This window comes from Saccopteryx leptura, chromosome 3 (genome assembly GCF_036850995.1).
Source record: "Saccopteryx leptura isolate mSacLep1 chromosome 3, mSacLep1_pri_phased_curated, whole genome shotgun sequence".
Taxonomy (NCBI): Eukaryota; Metazoa; Chordata; class Mammalia; order Chiroptera; family Emballonuridae; genus Saccopteryx; species Saccopteryx leptura.
In genome coordinates this window covers 247,915,924-247,935,073 of record NC_089505.1, presented here as the reverse complement: position 1 = coordinate 247,935,073, position 19,150 = coordinate 247,915,924, and the positions used below count along the sequence as shown (strand labels likewise).

At 40.2% G+C, this 19,150-nt stretch overlaps 2 protein-coding genes across 2 annotated transcripts in view; both read right to left on the bottom strand.

Annotated features, from left to right (window-relative positions):
• Window positions 1-2,300, bottom strand: part of GFPT1 (glutamine--fructose-6-phosphate transaminase 1) — a 70,972-nt gene extending 68,672 nt beyond the window's left edge. The window contains exon 1 of the mRNA XM_066378085.1: window positions 2,099-2,300. Coding sequence (XP_066234182.1) covers window positions 2,099-2,105 — 7 coding nt within the window. The 5' untranslated portion in view covers window positions 2,106-2,300. The remainder of the gene's footprint in view (window positions 1-2,098) is intronic.
• A 4,590-nt stretch (window positions 2,301-6,890) lies between these two features.
• NFU1 (NFU1 iron-sulfur cluster scaffold) overlaps window positions 6,891-19,150 on the bottom strand; it is a 30,483-nt gene continuing 18,223 nt past the window's right edge. The window contains exons 6-8 of the mRNA XM_066378083.1: window positions 17,241-17,301; window positions 13,893-14,067; window positions 6,891-10,590 (exon numbers count right to left, since the gene is read on the bottom strand). Coding sequence (XP_066234180.1) covers window positions 10,546-10,590; window positions 13,893-14,067; window positions 17,241-17,301 — 281 coding nt within the window. The 3' untranslated portion in view covers window positions 6,891-10,545. The remainder of the gene's footprint in view (window positions 10,591-13,892; window positions 14,068-17,240; window positions 17,302-19,150) is intronic.

The window sequence follows — 19,150 nt, the reverse complement described above, 5'->3', positions numbered from 1 at the left end:
TAAAATTCCGTGGAATAGCGATGTTGGCTAAGTGAAAACTCTCAACATCTAACCTATCCTGTAAAAGCCTCACTTCCTTCTCTGCACCTTTCTAAACCAGATCAGATTTTTTCTTTTTTAATACTTTGATTTCCTTTTTTCTAGAACAAAATGAAGAAATGACCTGCAACCAGAAAGCCATGTACTTAGCTAGGTGCACACCTCATCATTCAGGAACAGTTAATTACCAAATGAAGCACACTAGAGATTAACCAGTTTGCATATTCACTACTTCACGCATCCAAATTAGGTGTTCTGGCAAAACCACTCTTATTAACTAACTCCAGTGGTAGTCAACCTGGTCCCTACCACCCACTAGTGGGCATTCCAGCTTCCATGGTGGGCAGTAGCAGAGCAACCAAAGTATAAATAAAAAGATAGATTTAACTATAGTAAGTCGTTTTATAAAGATTTATTCTGCCAAACTTAGTGAAAATCCAACATAAAGTACTTGGTAAGTAATTATTATTATATGCTTGAACTTGCTGTAACTCTGCTTTATAAATTTTATAAAGTAAAGTTACTACCCTACTTTATAAATCACCATTACTATGGAACCAGTGGGCAGTTAGAAAATTTTAGTACTAACAGAGATAGAAAAGTGGGCAGCAGGTATAAAAAGGTTGACTACCCCTGAACTGGATAGACACAGCAAAAGTATATCTGATGCTAAAGTCAGCTTGACTCTAATAATTTCAGAAAACTATAGATTTTCTGTTTTTTTTTTAACCTACTCTAAATTTAAACCTGTTCTTTTTTCAGAAGTTGAAATTAGCATAAAGTTAAATACAAGAAAAACATACACTAATGAGAACATGCCACCTCCTGCTTGGTTCTTTCTATTACAGTCATATCTCCCTTTAAAATAAGTGTTATTTTTCCCTTCAGGGTCAGTTGTAAATTTCAATAAGAAAGGCAAAGATAAAATTCTTTATACTGCCAATGGCCAAGTTAATACAAATTTTAGTGCATATCAGTCACTTCAGATATAATTCTGATAATTCCTTTTAGCTTTGAACAAATCAGTCTCTGGCCCTGGGCAGGTAGCTTAGTTGGTTAGTGTGTTGTCCTGACACACCAAGGCTGAGGGTTCAATCCCTGGTCAGGACATCAATCAGGACAGGTATCAATCAATGAATGCATAAAAAAAGTGAAACAACAAATCTTTGTTTCTCTCTCTCCTTCCCTTCCTCTCTCTCTCAAAACACACACACACACAAACACACACACACACACACACACACACACACACACACACACATAAAAAAACCAAAGTCTCAAACATGGAATAATAGGGCCTAACTTTATGTTTTAACTGTTCCAGGCAAAATATGTTAAAGGTAGACCAATATTTCTCATAGGTAAGTGTTTCAAATGGGTGTACATGCAAGTGATAAATGATGTATGATCTGTCACCCTGGTCACTTTTGGGTCTCTTCCAACAGAAAATCAGATCTAAGCGCGTTCACCAGGAGATTGATTAGCAATGGTTTCTGTTGAGGGGGTGGGGGTGGCAGGAAGTAGTAAAACCATGTGCAATGCCATTGTCACAGCTCTAGTTATAGTTCTGTTTTCTATTGGGCCTGACCAAAAGATAGCAACTAAAAATAAATATTTTTGTAAAAGGTAAATCCTATAAAGAATACAAGATAAGTTCAAGAGGCCTCACCTGATGTTCCACAGATCGCCTCACTCACCTGGTGGACGCTTGTGAAGACACCCCCGTCCACATCTCAGTTCCCTCAGCCCTCTCCTTCTCCAGTACAAACGTTTCTCTTCTCCCCGGATTCCCTACTCCGCGCCAAGCGCCCCCTCCGCTCCCTCAGATCCTCTCTAGGGCCCGCCCCCCTCCCAGGTACCTTCCTAAGTCCGCCACACCCCTCCAGCCGCAGAGGCCGGCCCGGCTCCCAGCCCCCGCGGCCACCGCAGGACGCCCCCCGCCCATCACCCTGCCTTCGCACCCTTCACACTCGGCTCCAGCCGGCGCTTCAGGCCTCAGCGGCGCCCGCATCGCACCCCAGCACCGCCCGCAACACGCCCCCAGCCCGCGGCGCCTTACCGCACATGATGCCGGAGGCTCGGTACGCAAGGTGAGAGGTGAGCGGCTGGCGAGGTCGTGAGCACACAAGAGCCTGTGGGGCTATGGGCGGACTTGGGAGTCGGGGAGCACGAACACGACTCTATGGGGGATGCGACAGCCGAGGTAATGATGGCTTTCTCGGCCTCTTGTACTCTCCAGCAACTGCCTCCCGGCCCCGCCTCTCGCGCGCACCGCGCCGCCGCCGCCGCCCGCCTGCAAGTCCCATTGAGCCGCGTCGGCGTCGCTCACGTGCAGATCCCGCCTCCCCGGCCGCCCCGCCCACGAGCCCACGTAGGCTCTGGCCTGCTGGCAGCTAAGACGTGGCAGCAACTAGCTGCCGCATCCGCATGAGGTTCCTGGAGCCGCCCGGCCTCCAGGCGAGTAGCGGGAGGGACGGCGCCGCTGGGGAGGGAAAAACTCGAAGTCTGGGAGGGCATGAGGGAAAGATAAGGAAAGAGGAGGATGAAATTGTTAACAAAGCAAATAACGTTGGGGCGCGCGCCTAACTGCACTCCAAGGCCCCAAGTTCCGACACTCCACGAAGCAGGGAAAGAGGAAAAAGAGAGCAGAAGGCCTGACGGACAAATAAGTCAGGGTGGGAAAGGAACATAAGCCTAAGAAAAATTTGCAAATAACTGAGGGGAAAGAGATGCCAAAATTCTTGATTGCCAAGCGCTGTGCAGATTCTGCCAGTCTTTCTGGTAGCAGCCAATTCAGTTCCCAACTTAGGCTGTCTGTATTATGCTTGGCCTCTAAAAGCCCTCCGCAACCCATCTCCACCCCCATCCTTTTACCTCCCGAACCCCAAGTTTTTTGGAGAGGGGCAGAGGGAGACCTACTGGCCCACCTGAGAGGACTGTAGGAATTGCCTAGATTTGACAGCCTTCTATTTGATTCATGAACAATTACTTTTATGAATTAATGCACAATTCCTGCCAAGAGAAACTTAATCAGAGAGAAATGATGTTCATGAGAATTTATTACCTGAGCTTTTGCTTTAGGAAGATTTAAATAGTGTCTTTAGTCAAATGTAGATGATTATCATAACTCTATTCATGACTCTAGAATAGAATCAAATAAAAACTTGTGTGGCATCCAGAACATGGCATGGACTTCTGATCCTAGAGGTCTCACATTATTTCACACTACTTTCTTCCTATCCCACTCTAACAAAGCTGAACAGTTAATTTCTCAATTGGGCCCACATTCTCAAGTCTTTTGCACACATTGGTTACTCTTCATGGAATCCACACCCCATCTTTTGTCTCACCCAGACAGACATAGGAACATGCATTAACTTCTCATTCTTTGAGCTGCCCCTTTAAAGCAATATGCTTTGATATTTTTTTATTTTTTGCATATTTCCATACTAAGCTAAGTTTCTTGAGGCTAGAACAAGTGTTTGTATACCCAATACCTCGTACAAACCGTAGCACAAAGAGATCAGCCTGACCAGTGGTGGCAACCTGGAATGCTGACCCCTTGCCTAAGCAGCAACCTTTGGGCTCAAGCCAGCAATGTTGGGATCATGTCAGTGATCCCATGCACAAGCCAGCAACTTTTGAGTTTCGAACCAGGGATGTCAGAGTCCCAGAATGATGCTCTATCTACTGCACCACCACCAGTCAGGCCTAAGCAAAGTATTTCTAACATGAAAGCTCTTTAATATTTCAGGCCCTTGAACTGGTTCCTAAGTCACCCAGCACAAAGTTAAAAAAAATAATAATAATAAATAAACAGTGAGCTGTTTGAAAACAGCACATTTCTTAATTCAAGAGGCAAAGTCTCTGTGGATATACATTGTAGCCTCAGAACCCTCATCTAAGAGGTTCTGGTAAGACCTCAGTGATATTGCCAAAGAGTCAAGGAATAATTACAGTGTTTTAACTGTACACTGCCAGAAAACCTGTCAATGCCACAAAGAAAATGCCAGCAGTACCACCAAAGTTCTCATGCCCAAACTATAATTATTAAACCTCCTGCTTTCCCCTTCTGCTTGTATGTCATCATGACTATCAATTTGTCTTGTCCATCTCCATTCTACAGCTATTCTGGAAGGCCCTTATGCACCGTTGAGGGGAAGAAACTTTGAAAGCCAATATTTTCCCAACTGTTTAGTACATGCAGATTCAAGGAAAGCTCCAACAATGAAAATCTACCTCTGTAGGCAGAGGGCAGAAAAAAAACAAAGAAAGAGCCTGGCCGCCTGACCAGGTGGTGGCGCAGTGAGTGGATAGAGCGGCAGACTGGAACGTGGAGGACCCAGGTTCAAAACTTCGAGGTCTCCAGCTTGAGGGCAGACTCCTCTGGTTTGAGCAAGGCTAACCAGCTTGAGCCCAAGGTCGCTCGGTCTGCTGTAGCCCCTGAGGGGTCAAGGCACACTTGGGAAAGCAATCAATGAACAACTAAGCTGCTACAACAAAGAATTGATGCTTCTCTTTCCCTTCCTATCTGTCCCTCTCTTTGTCACAAGAAAGAAAAGAAAGAAAGAAAAAGAAAAGAAAAGAGGAAAAGAAAAGAAAAAAGAAAAGAGCCTGGCCACTCTCCAGTCAGGTAATTAATAGAGTTTATAAAGGGAAACTTATAAGGTATGTCACAGGTGGCTGCAAGACAAAGGGGATCCCTGCACTGCTGGGCAGACACCAAAGAATTATATAGGGTAAAAGTGGGGATTAGTCACAGGTACGAGCACATCAATGCTAGAAGTTATATGCTTGACCAGGTCAGGACAACACACTGTTCCAGGAACCAGCACCTAACAGGAAGCAAAAGAGGAGCACTGATTAATGTCAGAATGAACAATTAAAATCAGTCTGTAAGGGGGGCTTGCGGAAAGCAACTTTCGTTTGGTCCAGCTTGTGGGACAGACAGTGGTCATGTCATGAAACAGTCTCTCCTCCACACTGCACCCCTTGTGACCTTCTTATAATCTCACAAGCCCACCTCTTCCATGAGGCTCCCTGAGTGGTCAGTGAGAGACTTCGGTAGCAGAGACATAACTTGCTTAGTTGTCAACTGACTGCATTGAAGATCAGCAGCAATAGTACAGACACATTACAAAAAAAAAAAAGACAAAAGAAGCAGCCCAAGTATTAGTAACATTTTTTTCCATCATGCCCCCCAGGACCCAAACCAGTAGGTTAATAGGTCACTTGGGTTTGGGGCCAGATCATTTAGCTTGAGTTTTCATATGTGCTAACAAAAACTATTAACAGATTCATCTGATGTAAAAACACGTTTGGATAATGGCACAGTTGCTCACCCTGTAACTGGATGTCATGGGAATAGCAGAAGACTAAGATCAGAAAGACAGGTGTTTCATAGGGACTTGAATTGGGAGATCTTCTCCTATGAGAACTGTATTTGTAGCCTGATCTTTAGATGTTAATGTGGCCACAGTCTTTGGAACCTGGCCTGGCTGTATAAATCATAAATGTTGGCCAGGGGGAAGCGGTGCTCTCTGGTCTAAGGAGATGAATAGGAGGGGGAATGTGCCAGACTAGAACCCCTACCTTCTCTCCTCTTTCAATGGTGCACGAACCAGTCCACAAATAGTGTCTTCCTGGGTCCTGACTGTGTTAGGATGGTAGGATCTCACCAAAGACTAAACAGTTCCTCATCAATTGTTAGTACACACAGACCCAGGAAAAAGCCCCAAGACTAAAAATCTACCTCTGTGAAGAGAGAGCAAGGTAGGAAAAGACCGAAGAAAAAGGCTAACTACTTCAGTTTGGTAATTAATAGTTTATTAATAGACGCTTATATACAAGGAATGTCTGGGGTGGCTGCAAAACGAAAACCCCAGGCTGCTTGGCAGGCACCAAGTATTAGCTAGTGTAAAGGGGGGAGGTAGTCATGGGTACTAGTACATGATTGGTACCAGGTACTGGAAATTACATGCTTGACCAGGTATGACAACAACCTGTTCCATACCAGCACACAGCAGAAGGCAAGGGAGGGCTGCTGATTTGTGTCAGAATAAACACCAATTAAGATAAGACCATCTGTAAAGGGAGTTTGCAGAAAGCACCCTCTGTTCTGGTCCAGCTCTAGCTCACGGTACAGGAGCAGTTATATCATGAAACAGTCTTTCCTCCACACCAAGCAGACCTTGAACAGTCTTACCAACCCACCGTAACAAAGAGCTCTTTGTAACCATGTGCTAGTCAAGACACTGATATAGAAGAATTTTGTTTATTTAACCTCCATCTACACAGAGCTCTGCCTGAGCTTAACCCTTAACAATAAGGGCTGGAGGAGAAGAAAATAAATTATCTACGAAGGAATGGAGACATCCGGGTCTAATTCAAACATCTGAGGAAATGGAAAGGGTTTTCTCCTGTGATCAAAAGTTCTAAACTGAACTTTAAAAAAAAGTGATGATGGTAAGGAATGTCACTTATCGTCCCTTTATGCAACTCCATTTCCCAGATTAGTCCTGTGAAATCTAATGGTTCTCAGCCTCCTCTTGCTATGCATCAGGGCTTCATTCTAAAGAATGAAGAAGAACCTAAATTAAAATAGCATCATAAGATTTTTAAATGTCCCCATGTTTGTGATTTTTATTGTCCCATATCTAAATCCCAGTATTAATAGCAATAAAATCATTAAAATAAAAAAGACCTGGACATAAACTTCCAATTATAAAATAAGTCCTGGATCAATACTGTATAGGATGGTGACTATAATTGTGTTGTACATTTGAAAGTTGTGAAGAGTATAGACTTTGAAAGTTCTCATCACAAGAAAAAGAAGTTAAGACTTTGTGTGGTTATAGATGTTAACTAAATTTATTGTGGCGATCCTTTTGCAATACAAATACATATTGAATCATCATCTTATAATCTTAAAACTAATAACGTTATGTCAACTATATCTCAATTTTTTTATTCTTTTTGAATAACAATAATATGGGGAGCAGGGGCACATATGATATATTCTACATTTTAGGGATTTTTGTGGAGAAATGTACCCCAGTAGACAGAGAAGATGGTGGCAAGTATCTAAATAAAAAAAATAAAAGGAGCACATTGAGCCACTATAAGGCCTATGAGGAGGAGAAATAAACACAAGAACAAAAGGCACAGGCAGGAGCCTCAGAAAGACCCCAAATGAACCCCTTTGGCTCCACCACTACCCCATTCATCCTATACACCTTCACAGCAGAATGACCTTTCAGAAATACAAATCTGGTTGGTTTCTTCCTGTTTCCAATCCAATGGATACCCTTCACCTCTAGGATTAAGTCCAGACTCCTAGGCACATACTCATCGTTATTCAGAATCTCATTCCTGCCAGTTTTGACACCATCATCTCCCACCACTCTATCAAACATCTCATGGTCTAACTATACTATTGCCAGTTCCCTAATAAAGAATACTATGCGTCTCAAACTTATGTGTTTGCTCTTTTTTGAAAGGAAGCATTAAAAAGGGAACCAGATGTTAAATTTTCATTAAGATCAACATTTGGGCCTGACCAGGCAGTGGCACAGTGGATAGAGCGTCGGACTGGGATGCAGAGGACCCAAGTTTGAAACCCCAAGGTTGCTTGCTTTAGAGTGGGGTCGCTGGGGCTTGAGCGTGGGATCATAGATGTGACCCCATGGTCGCTGGCTTGAGCCCAGAGGTCGCTGGCTTGAAGCCCAAGGTCACTTACTTGAGCCCAAGGTCTCTGGCTTGAGCAAGGGGTTATTTGCTCTACTGTAGGTAGCCTCCAGTCAAGGCACATATGAGAAAGCAATCAATGAACAACTAAGGAGCTGCAATGAAGAAGTGATGCTTCTCATCTCTCTTCCTTCCTGTCTGTCCCTATCTGTCCCTCTCTCTCTGTGTCACAACAACAACAAAAAGATCAACATTTGGTACTGTCTGCCACAAACAAAAGCCAATAAATTTATTTTACCAGGACTTATCACCAAGTCCTCCATGATTTACCAGGCTCTTTGTTAGAAAACAATCAGCCTTCTTTAAGTAGATTAATGCTCTCTCAATCAAGAAGAAAATCTTTCCAAAACTTACCGATAAGACTTTCCCTTACAATTCATTGGCCAGAGCTGGGCCATATGTCCACACCTACACTAATGACTGGCAAAGAGAAAAGAGTTAAGACTGGTTTAGACTAGTTATAATTTATCCCCTCAGACTGAGGTGGGATCTCCCTTTCCTGGGCACATCACAACCAAATGATAGTTGAGAGAGCCTCTTTCAGTAAGAACAGGGGTGTGTGATGTGTAGGCAACCAAAAGTTTCACCAGTTTCACATTCCATATGACCCACTGCTTGCTTCTGCACCATTTCCAACTAAGTATGTACTTCCACTTTACACTCAAGCAATTCTTAGCTTCCTGTAGTTCCCAAATACATTTCAGAGCTTCCAGATTCTGATTACACTGTTCTGTGTGCTTAGAATGTTGTCCCCTACCTTTCCTCCTTGTTCCTCGTGACTGATCCCTTTCATGGAAAATCTTTCCAATATCTTGGCCTCTCAGTTCTGTGATTTCCTCTCTTCCAATAACATAATCCACCACCCACCTCAGCCTCTTATTCCATGGCCACACTCAAGATTTGTAGTTAACTGCCTCCTCCACAATATCAATTTCCATAGCTTCAGCTGAAGGGTAGGTCAATGTTCCTAGTTTACAAAGCAATTCCCAGTCTAAGTTGAATTTATCTATAATAGCTCAGGAAACAAATTCTCCAGCCCCACTATCTGATCTGTGAACCAAAGGACAAAAATAAAAATTTCAGTTATTGGCATTCACAACTGCTGGAGTTCTGACTATTTCCATCCCTATCTTAATCTCTGCAATTTGGGGGACCAGAATTCCAGAGATGAAATGTACCCATCTTTCTTTTCCTATTGTCTGTGAACTGCTGTCTCTGAATTACTATAGAAAAATGAGAGAGAAGGATAATTTGCTATCTGGGCTATCTGAAAAAGCAATACCCTTAGGCCCTGGCCGGGTCACTCAGTTGGTTAGAGCATTGTCCCAATATACCACCAGGAATGCATAATTGTGTGGAACAACAAATTGATGTTCCTCTCTCGCTCCCTTCCTCTCTTTCTCTAAAATCAATGACTAAAAGTTTTAAAACATATAAAAAAATAAAAAGGTAGTACCCCTATGGTAGAAGATAACTGTCCAAATTCCTGGCATGGCACAGCTTATCAATCTCTGAGACAAGAGAAGCCAGTAAAAGGACCAAAGCAGCTTCTCATCTTTTTTTCAGGGAGATTCTGCTTCATCAGGTATTGAGCATGCTAATACTGGTTTTCTCAAGTCAGCCTGTACTGTCTTGTGCTTAATGGACGTTTTTTCTACAACTTGGATTTGGCTATTTTAATGTTTTCAACATTATTATTTGTTTTTTGAGGTTTTTATTTTGGTCTCTTAGGGAGAAATTAAATGCTACTACACTGGGGACTACTAGCCAGATATTATTTTTAAGCCAGAATTATTTTAGTTGCTTAAAAAAAAAAAGAAAAATTCAGTAAAAATAGTTTCAAAGAACTCACAAAACGATAAAGCATTTTAGAATATTCTTAAAAAGCATTCTCCCTATTTACTTATATATTTTAAAAGTAAATGCCTGGGCCCTGCCCGGTTGGCTCAGTGGTGGAGCATCAGCCCAGCATGTGGAAGTCTGGGTTCAATTCCCCGCCAGGGCACACAGGAGAGGCACCCATCTACTTCTCCATCCTTACCCCTCTTTTTTCTCTCTGGCTCTCTCTTCCCCTTCCGCAGCCAAGGCTTTATTGGAGCAATGTTGGCCCAGGTGCTGAGGATGGCTCCATGGCCTCTGCCCATAGGCATTAGAATGGCTCTGGCCGCAATGGAGCAACGCCCCAGATGGGTAGAGCATTGCCTTCTGGTGGGCGTGCCGGGTGGATCCTGGTCGGGCGCATGCGGGGGTCTGTCTGCCTGCCTCCCCCCTGCTTCTCACTTCGGAAAAATACAAAACAAAAAGTAAATGCCTGACCTGTGGTGGCATAGATTAAGCACTGACCTGGAACACTGAGGTCACCAGTTTGAAACTCCAGGCTTGCCTGGTCAAGGCATATGTGGGAGTTGATGCTTTCTGCTCCTCCCCTATTCTTTCCCCTCTCTACAATGAATAAATAAAATCTTTAAAAAGTAAATAAGTAAATAAATAAATTAGATGAGGGAAATGTATCTTATACAAAGAATTAATCATGAGAAATGAACAAAAACAAAAATGTCCCTGAATAAAATCCACATGTACAAAAGATGACTCACAATGTTATAAATAACTCCTATGAAACCAAACATGCAATATTTTTATATTGTTCTCTGAAGAAAGAGCATATTTTATTAATCTGCAAGTTTCTTAGCAGATAAATAATAAAAGCTTGGTACACAGTATCAACAAGTCCGACTGCTGCACCCAAAAACTCAAATTATTTTAAGGTGAGTTTGCTTCTTTTTCATTTGATTCATCGTCCATAACCTAGAACCAAAAACACAAAGAGAATTTAAGAATTCAGAAAAGAATTAGAAATTGCTATTTTCCTGGTTTTAACATTACCTGCTTACCTGAAATTCTCTAATTTGTAGCATGTTAATAAAAAGAAATCTATCAACAGCCCAAAGCACACGGTTTGCATTGCAACCTGGTATCCTAACAACATAAAAGTAAATTAAGTACTAGCAAATTAATTAGAAACACTAGTCTCTTTTCCTTATCCAAAAAGAGGCAACAGCAGAGTCTCAGCTACTCAAGAGAAGACTACAATGATTACTTGGCATTCCCTAGGCATAAGACTAATGTAATTGACATTTCCCCTGCAAAAGCATCTTATTTATTTAAATATATTCTGGGGACCTATACCAAACTGCTTTGTAAAAATATGTATTAGAAAAAAAGAATCTATAAAAAGTAAAAAAACAAAATATATTGACAATTATTTGGTCTTACTCAGATAAATAATCATTTTAAACCTTAGAAAAATGTTCAGACTTTCATTTCTAATAAGTTAATAAAACTACGAATGAATACTTGAAAAAGAAATGAAACAATATTTTTTCATGAGTTATGATATTACTCATATAGCCTGACCAGGCGGTGGCACAGTGGATCTGGATAGAGTGTCGGACTGGGATGCGGAGGACCCAGGTTCAAGACCCCAAGGTTGCCAGCTTGAGTGCGGCTCATCTGGTTTGAGCAAAGCTCACCAGCTTGAGACCAGGGTCGCTGGCTCGAGCAGGGATCACTTGGTCTGCTGTAGCCCCCCCAGTCAAGGCACATATGAGAAAGCAATCAATGAACAACTAAGGAGCAACAAAGAATTGATGTTTCTCATCTCTCTCCCTTCCTGTCTGTCTGTCCCTGTCTGTCTCTCTCTCTATGTCTCTGTCACACACACACAAAAAAAGACATTACTCCTATAATAAAAAAAAGAAAACCTCCTTTCATAAGGAAAAGAATTATATAAACCTAAGAATTTTTTTTTTCTTCACCACACCTACTACAATTAAATGCCAATTCAGGTTTATAACCTGATAGCCAATTCATCACTCCACCCTGGACAAGTAAATAAAAATGTTCCTTTGTCAGTCCACCAGTGTCAGCTTATATAACTTTTTTAAAGGCATACAAAAGGAAATAGAACAAAACTAGTTTTAAAAAAAAATCTAGATCAGGTTTAGTCAACCTTTTTATACCTACCTCCCACTTTTGTATCTCTGTTAGTAGTAAGATTTTCTAACCACCCACCAGTTCCATAGTAATGGTGATTTATAAAGTAGGGAAGTAACTTTACTTTATAAAATTTATAAAGCAGAGTTACAGCAAGTTCAAGCATATAATAATAATTACTTACCAAGTACTTTATGTTGGATTTTCACTAAGTTTGGCAGAATAAATCTTTATAAAACGACTTACTATAGTTAAATCTATCTTTTTATTTATACTTTGGTTGCTCTGCTACTGCCCACCATGGAAGTTGGAACGTCCACTAGTGGGCGGTAGGGACCAGGTTGACTACCACTGATCTAGATGATTCTGACCTGAGACAATCAATGGAAAAACAATACTCTCATATTTTCTCTTTTGTGTTGAGTCAAGATAGATATTTACTTCCAAGGAATTGATATTTTATATCCAATCTCAGCAACACTCAATCCAAAGAATTTTGTCAGTCAACTCCGATTTTAGGCAGAATATTCCGAATTTTGGAATATTTCCAAATATTTAATACAAATTATGTAAGAACATGTATAAGAACACAGTACTGGCCTGACCTGTGGTGGCGCAGTGGATAAAGCGTCGACCTGGAAATGCTGAGGTCGCCGGTTTGAAACCCTGGGCTTGCCTGGTCAAGGCACATATGGGAGTTGATGCTTCCAGCTCCTCCCCCTTCTCTCTCTCTGTCTCTCTCTCCTTGCTCTCTCTCTATCTCTCTCTCTCCCTCTCCTCTCTATAAAAAAAAAAAAAAAGAACACAGGACTAAGTGCTGCAGAAGAACACTAAGACCTAGATGTGACTACAAGTCTCTCAAAGAACTTACCCATAAACATAAAGCTGAAGTAGACACACAGAAAGAGGCTTTGGACCAAAGCAAAGCTTCTTACAAGCAGAGGACTTAGAAGAGGAGTTCAATGAGGAGATGGCATGTACTGTACCAAAAGGACGTATGTTAATATTACCCAAAGATGAGTGATTCTCAACTGAGCTGAGAGTAGATGGCTTCTCCTTAAAGATACAGAATTACTTAAGAAGTTTATTCAAATTTCTAATTTCATACTCTTTGCCTTCCTGATCATCTCCCTACATCAAGCCATGTCTCCTGGTTGAGAATCACAGCAGTGAAGGTTCTATTGCTGCTTTGAAGATGCTGACATCAGGCTATAAATAAAGCTCTATAATTCTACTGAATACTCTATTTTACTGTAAAACAAAGTATGATTTCTCAATGAGCTTGTGGCCTGCACATTTATAAACAAGAAATGGATATATGTAAGACTAAGAAGTGGATAAATATAATATAGTGGAGCTGTTCCTCCAAAGAATTCTAAATCTCATCTATAAAACACTGTGATGTTTTGAATCCAGTTTTTCTAATTTTTCTACAACCAGAGCAGCAGTATGCACTCTGAGCCTCAGTTTCCTATGCCCCAAAATGGAAAAAAGCCACTTAATATACTATGCTATTAGAAGATTAAATGAAGCACTATTTGTAAAAATGCCATGAACACAGTAGGTATTCCTAACACTCGAGTTCATTCTAAATTAAGGAGTGTTCGAGTCTGACAACAACTGCAACACTCAGATCCAGCTCTTGAGGAAAACGGCAGGTCACAGACTTCTTTTTTTTTTTTTTGAGAGACAGAGTGTGAGTAAGGAAGACAGAGGGAGGAGAGTGATGAGAAGCATCAACTCATAGTTGTGTCATTTTAGTTGTTCATGGATTGCTTCTCATATGTGCCTTGACTAGGGGGCTCAAACCAAGCCAGTGACCCCTTGCTCGAGCTAGCAACCTTGGGTTCAAACCAGTAACCTTTGGGCTTAAGCCAGCAACTCTGGCTCCATCCCACCCTCAAGCCAGCGACCCTGTACTCAAGCTGGTGAGCCTGCAGTTACGCCAATGAGCCAGTGCTCAAGCTAATGACCTCGGGGTTTTGAACTGGGGACCTTAGCATCCTGGGTAGAAGCTCTATCCACTGCGTAACTACTAGTCAGGCATGAATTTCTTTTCTTCTCAAATGTTTATTTTAATATTAAAGCTTAACCATCACATAATATTGGCATACCTGTTCTACACCTTCTACTTCTGGAATATAAAACTGCAGCATGTTTTGAATTCCATTTTTCAGAGTAATTATTGAACTAGGGCAGCTGGTGCAAGAACCTTGGAGTTTCAGCTGTACGATGCCATCTTCAAAGCCCTTATAGATTACATCTCCTCCGTCTTCTTGCACAGTGGGCCTGTGGTTACAGTATATTTGTGATATTTAAGAGAACAAACATTTTCATTAAGAAAACTTAATAAAACTCAGAGCTTATATTTTATATTTTGAAAGTTCACAAAGTTGTGTCTACTTTTACAATAGAGAACAATAAATATGACTAGTTTCATTTGTAAGTTTAATTTTGTCAAATTCATTCATACAAATACTGGCTCTAATTTATTATTTTAATTTTACTTATTAAATAATCTTTTAAAGCATTTTTTTTATTATGTGGGAAGCAAGGAGGCAAAGAGACAAATTCCCACTAGTGCTCCAACTGGGATCCACCCAGCAAGCCCTTTATGGGCGATGCTCTGCCCATCTGGGGCTTGCTCTGTTGCTCGGCAACCAAGCTATTTTAGCACCTGAAGTGAGGCCATCCTCAGTGCCCAGGGGCCAACTTGCTTGAGCCATTGGAGCCATGGCTGTGGGAGGAGGGAAGAGAGGGGGCAAGAGAGAGAAAGAGAGAGAGACAGAGACAGAGAAAGAAAAAGAGAAAGGAGAGGGATGGAGAAGCAGAGGGTTGCCTCTCCTGTGTGCCCCGGCTGGGAATTGAACCCAGGACTTCTACACACTGAGCCATTGCTCTACTGCTGAGCCAAGTAGCCACGGCCTTTAAAGTATTTAAGATTTCAAATTTCCTAATACTTACAGTAATTACCTAAGACAGGGGTCCCCAAACTACGGCCCGCGGGCCACATGCGGCCCCCTGAGGCCATTTATCCGCCCCAGCTACACTTCCGGAAGGGGCACCTCTTTCATTGGTGGTCGGTGAGAGGAGCATAGTTCCCATTGAAATACTGGTCAGGGCCCTGGCCGGTTGGCTCAGTGGTAGAGCATCAGCCTGGCATGCAGAAGTCCCGGGTTCAATTCCCAGCCAGGGCACACAGGAGAAGTGCCCATCTGCTTCTCCACCCCTCCCCCTCTCCTTCCTCTCTGTCTCTCTCTTCCCCTCCCGCAGCTGAGGCTCCATTGGAGCAAAAATGGCCTGGGCGCTGGGCATGGCTCCTTGGCCTCTGCCCCAGGCACTGGAGTGGCTCTGGTTGCGACAGAGCGACGCCCCGGAGGGGCAGAGCGTCGCCCCTGGTGGGCGTGCCGGGTGGATCCCAATCGGGCGCATGCGGGAGTCTGTCTGACTGTCTCTCCCCGTTTCCAGCTTCAGAAAAATACAAAAAAAAAAAAAAAAAAAAGAAATACTGGTCAGTTTGTTGATTTAAATTTACTTGTTCTTATTTTAAATATTGTATTTGTTTCTGTTTTGTTTTTTTACTTTAAAATAAGATGTGTGCAGTGTGCATAGGGATTTGTACATAGTTTTTTTTTATAGTCCGGCCCTCCAATGGTGCGAGGGACAATGAACTGGCCCCCTGTGTAAAAAGTTTGGGGACCCCTGACCTAAGAGATACTCATTAATTTCTTTTGGGTGAATACAGGGAGATTGATACATGCTGGCTTTTTTTTTTTCAGGCAAAATTTCATTGCAATATAATATTAATAAAGAAAAATGCATAAATAATGTACAAATAATTCAATTAATTTTCACAAAGTGAGCATACATTCGTCTCAGACCAGGACACAGAACACTAGCATCTCAGAAGCCCTCTCTGCTTCCTTCTAATCACTCCTCCAAAACAAAGGTAACCATTTCCTAATTGTTATCACCACTGATTAGCTTTGCCCGGTTTTTACCTTTAAAATTTATAAATGTAAGTTCCATTTCGAAAACACATAGTATTTACTCTTTTGTACTGGCTTCATTTGCTCTTTGTGAGACTCATCCACGTTGTCGCATGTAGTAATAGTTTGTTCAGTCTCACTGTGGCATAGTATTCCATTAAGAGAGTATGCCAGAATTTGTCCCTTCTACTGTTGATGGATGTTTGGGTTAATACGAGTTTTTAACTTTTACAAATGGTGCAGCCATGAAGATTCTTGCAAACATCATTTGGTGTATATTTATATTTATATTATATTATATTATATTATTATATTATATTATATTATATTAATTATATTATATTATATTATATTATATTTATTATATTATATTTATTATATTATATTTATTATATTATATTTATTATATATTTATTATATTATATTATATTATATTATATTATATTATATTATATTATATTATATAATATATATATATGACTACTGGGAGTGTATCTGAGAGTACAAGTGCTGGATCAAGAATATGTACATGGTTTAGATTTAGCAAATAATGCTAAATAGTTCCCAGAGTTAATAAACTTACATTCCCACTGGCAATATAAGAGAGTTTTTGTTGCTCCACATCCTCACCAACAACTAGTGATGTCAATTTTAATAATTTTAACCATTCTAGTGGATTTGCAGTGATAGCTCATTATGGTTTCAGCCTGCATATTCATGACTAATAATGGTAAGCACTTTTTCATGTTTAGTGGCCACTTGGTTGCTGTAGTTTTTGAGTTGCTACTCCAGTGCTTTTTTGAAGAGACTGCTCCAGTCTTTAGTTGATTGTCTTTTTCTTAACAAATTGTAAGAGTTTCAAAATATATTCTCTCATGTATGCATTATAAATACCTTCTACTCTGTGCTTTGCTTTTCACTGACAAGCTTCTCATACTCTAGCCTCACACGGAGAATCAGCAAATGCCCCATGGGAGGCCTCCTTCCCTACAGGATCTTTCCTTCTTTACAGTATCTTGTTTGCTTTGGCAGATCTTTAATGCCTTTATACACAAAATTTTTTAAATTGTATTTTACCTAGTTTTTTTGGAACTTCTCACAGGGGCCCTTGGTCAGCTATTTAAGTTTATTCTTTATGGATAATAGTCTAAAGAACAGGTAATACTCTCCTCACAATCCTTCCAAACACTGTTAAGTCATTTTTTCCTCAGAAATTTGAAATTTGGTATTATAACAATATCAAACCTAAACAATGACTGTAAAAGACTATGTTTAGATAGATTGTTTTAAAACTTGGAGTGAATATAGACAATATACAGGCTTTAAATTCAACTGTCATGTTTACATACTGTGGTTTACATTAACTTACAAGTCTTTAAAACTAGACTATAATCTCACAACCAAAAATATATTGCTATAATGAAAATTGGCTCTGCAGTATATTTGATCTCAAGTAGAAAAATTAGCACGTACCGTATTCTAGTATCTAACAATTCTTTAATCATGGCCACAACTTCATCATCTTCTTCAGACCCTGGAAACGGTTGCAAATAAAACATATCAACAGTAGAAATTTCATATCCATACAAATACAAGAATTAAAACAGGGTAATTTTATTTATTTATTTATTTATTTACAGGGATAGAGAGAGAGTCAGATAGAGAGACAGATAGGAAGAGACAGACAGGAACGGAGAGAGATGAGAAGCATCAATCATCAGTTTTTCGTTGTGACACGGTAGTTGTTCATTGATTGCTTTCTCATATGTGCCATGACTGCGGGCCTTCAGCAGACTGAGCAACCCCCTGCTCAAGCCAGTGACCTTGGGTCCATGCTAGTGAGCTTTTTGCTTAAGCCAGATGAGCCTGCACTCAAGCTGGCAACCCCGGGGTCTCGAACCTGGGTCCTTCCGCATCCCAGTTCGACGCTCTATCCACTGCGCCACCGCCTGGTCAGGCAAAAACAGGGTAATTTTAAATTAATTATTTTTAATGTTTCATTAAAAAATTATAAGTACAGAACATCTAACTTGGTTGGTGATAAAGTCTTTTTGGGGAAATGGAAAGATCATTCCTTCAATTCTCTGAAGAAAAATTAAGAAGCACTGATCAATTCAGTATCTGTTGATAAAGGTGAATATACTGAAATAATTCACTAATGACAGCAGGGTTTGAATTTTGGGGTCAATTTGTAAACTTTCCTCATTCTCAAGGACTGAAAAGTAGCAGGAAAAAGTTATTTGGATTTTGATAGAAACTTTGAAACAAAAAGACACACCTATTTTTTAAGTTAAAATTACAATTTTAAATTTCTTAATTTCGTGGTTTTCAAAATGACCATCATACTAAATATAGATATAAGCCCTATGGAAATTTCCAAAATGTCCTACAAATCTGAGCATAAAGTTTTTAATTTTTTAAATGGATTTTAGAGAGAGAGTAAGAGGGAGAAAGAGACAGATAGAAACATTGGTCTGTTCCTGTATGTGCCCTGACCAGGGATTGAACCTACAAACTTTGTGTATCGGGATGACCTTCTAACCAATTGAGTTAGCTGGCCAGGGCCTGAGCAAAAAGTCCTTAAATTTTCTTTCATTTTTGTTTTTCTTTTACTTTGCAAGGTTATATACTGATTTTCACCAATGCCTTTTTTTGGGTTTTAACTTTTTTTTGAGAAATTTATTTACCTTCAGGAAAACTAAAAATACAGACAATTCAAATTATACTATAATAAACACTAGAATTCTAGCAACAACGTAAGTAACAACTATCAATATTAAGTTATATTAACTTTGAATCCTTTTTTTTTTCTTTTAGATGTAATAAAACTAAAATTCTCTTACATCAGCAACCCTAAGTTCCATTCCCCACTGTCACTTCCATAGGTAATCAGTATCATGAATTTAGTGTATATACCCTAATACATGCTTACATTTACATGTATACATTTACACAGATGAGATCACATGACGCACAATGTTCTATACCTTGATTTTCTCTATTTAGTATACCTTAAAGGTCTTTCCTTATCAGCATATACAGATATGTCTCAATTTATAAAATAGATACATACAAATTTTTGTATGAGTTTCTCTTCACTTAGCTAGTTTCTTGATTATTTCAGTTGTTTCTAGTTTGCTGCTATTTCTAACAATCCTGCAGCATACATGCTTGTGTAAGGTATATATCAGTGTACTTTTGTAAATATATCTATAAGATTTCCCATGGTAGGATATTTGGGTCAATAGTCTTGTGTATTTTTTAATTTGGTAGATGTAGTCAAATGGCTCTCAAAATGTTATATCAATTTTATGTATATATCCACCAAGAACAAAAGTAACTGTTTCATGCATAAGTGGTATATAAGAGTATGTAAATAAATA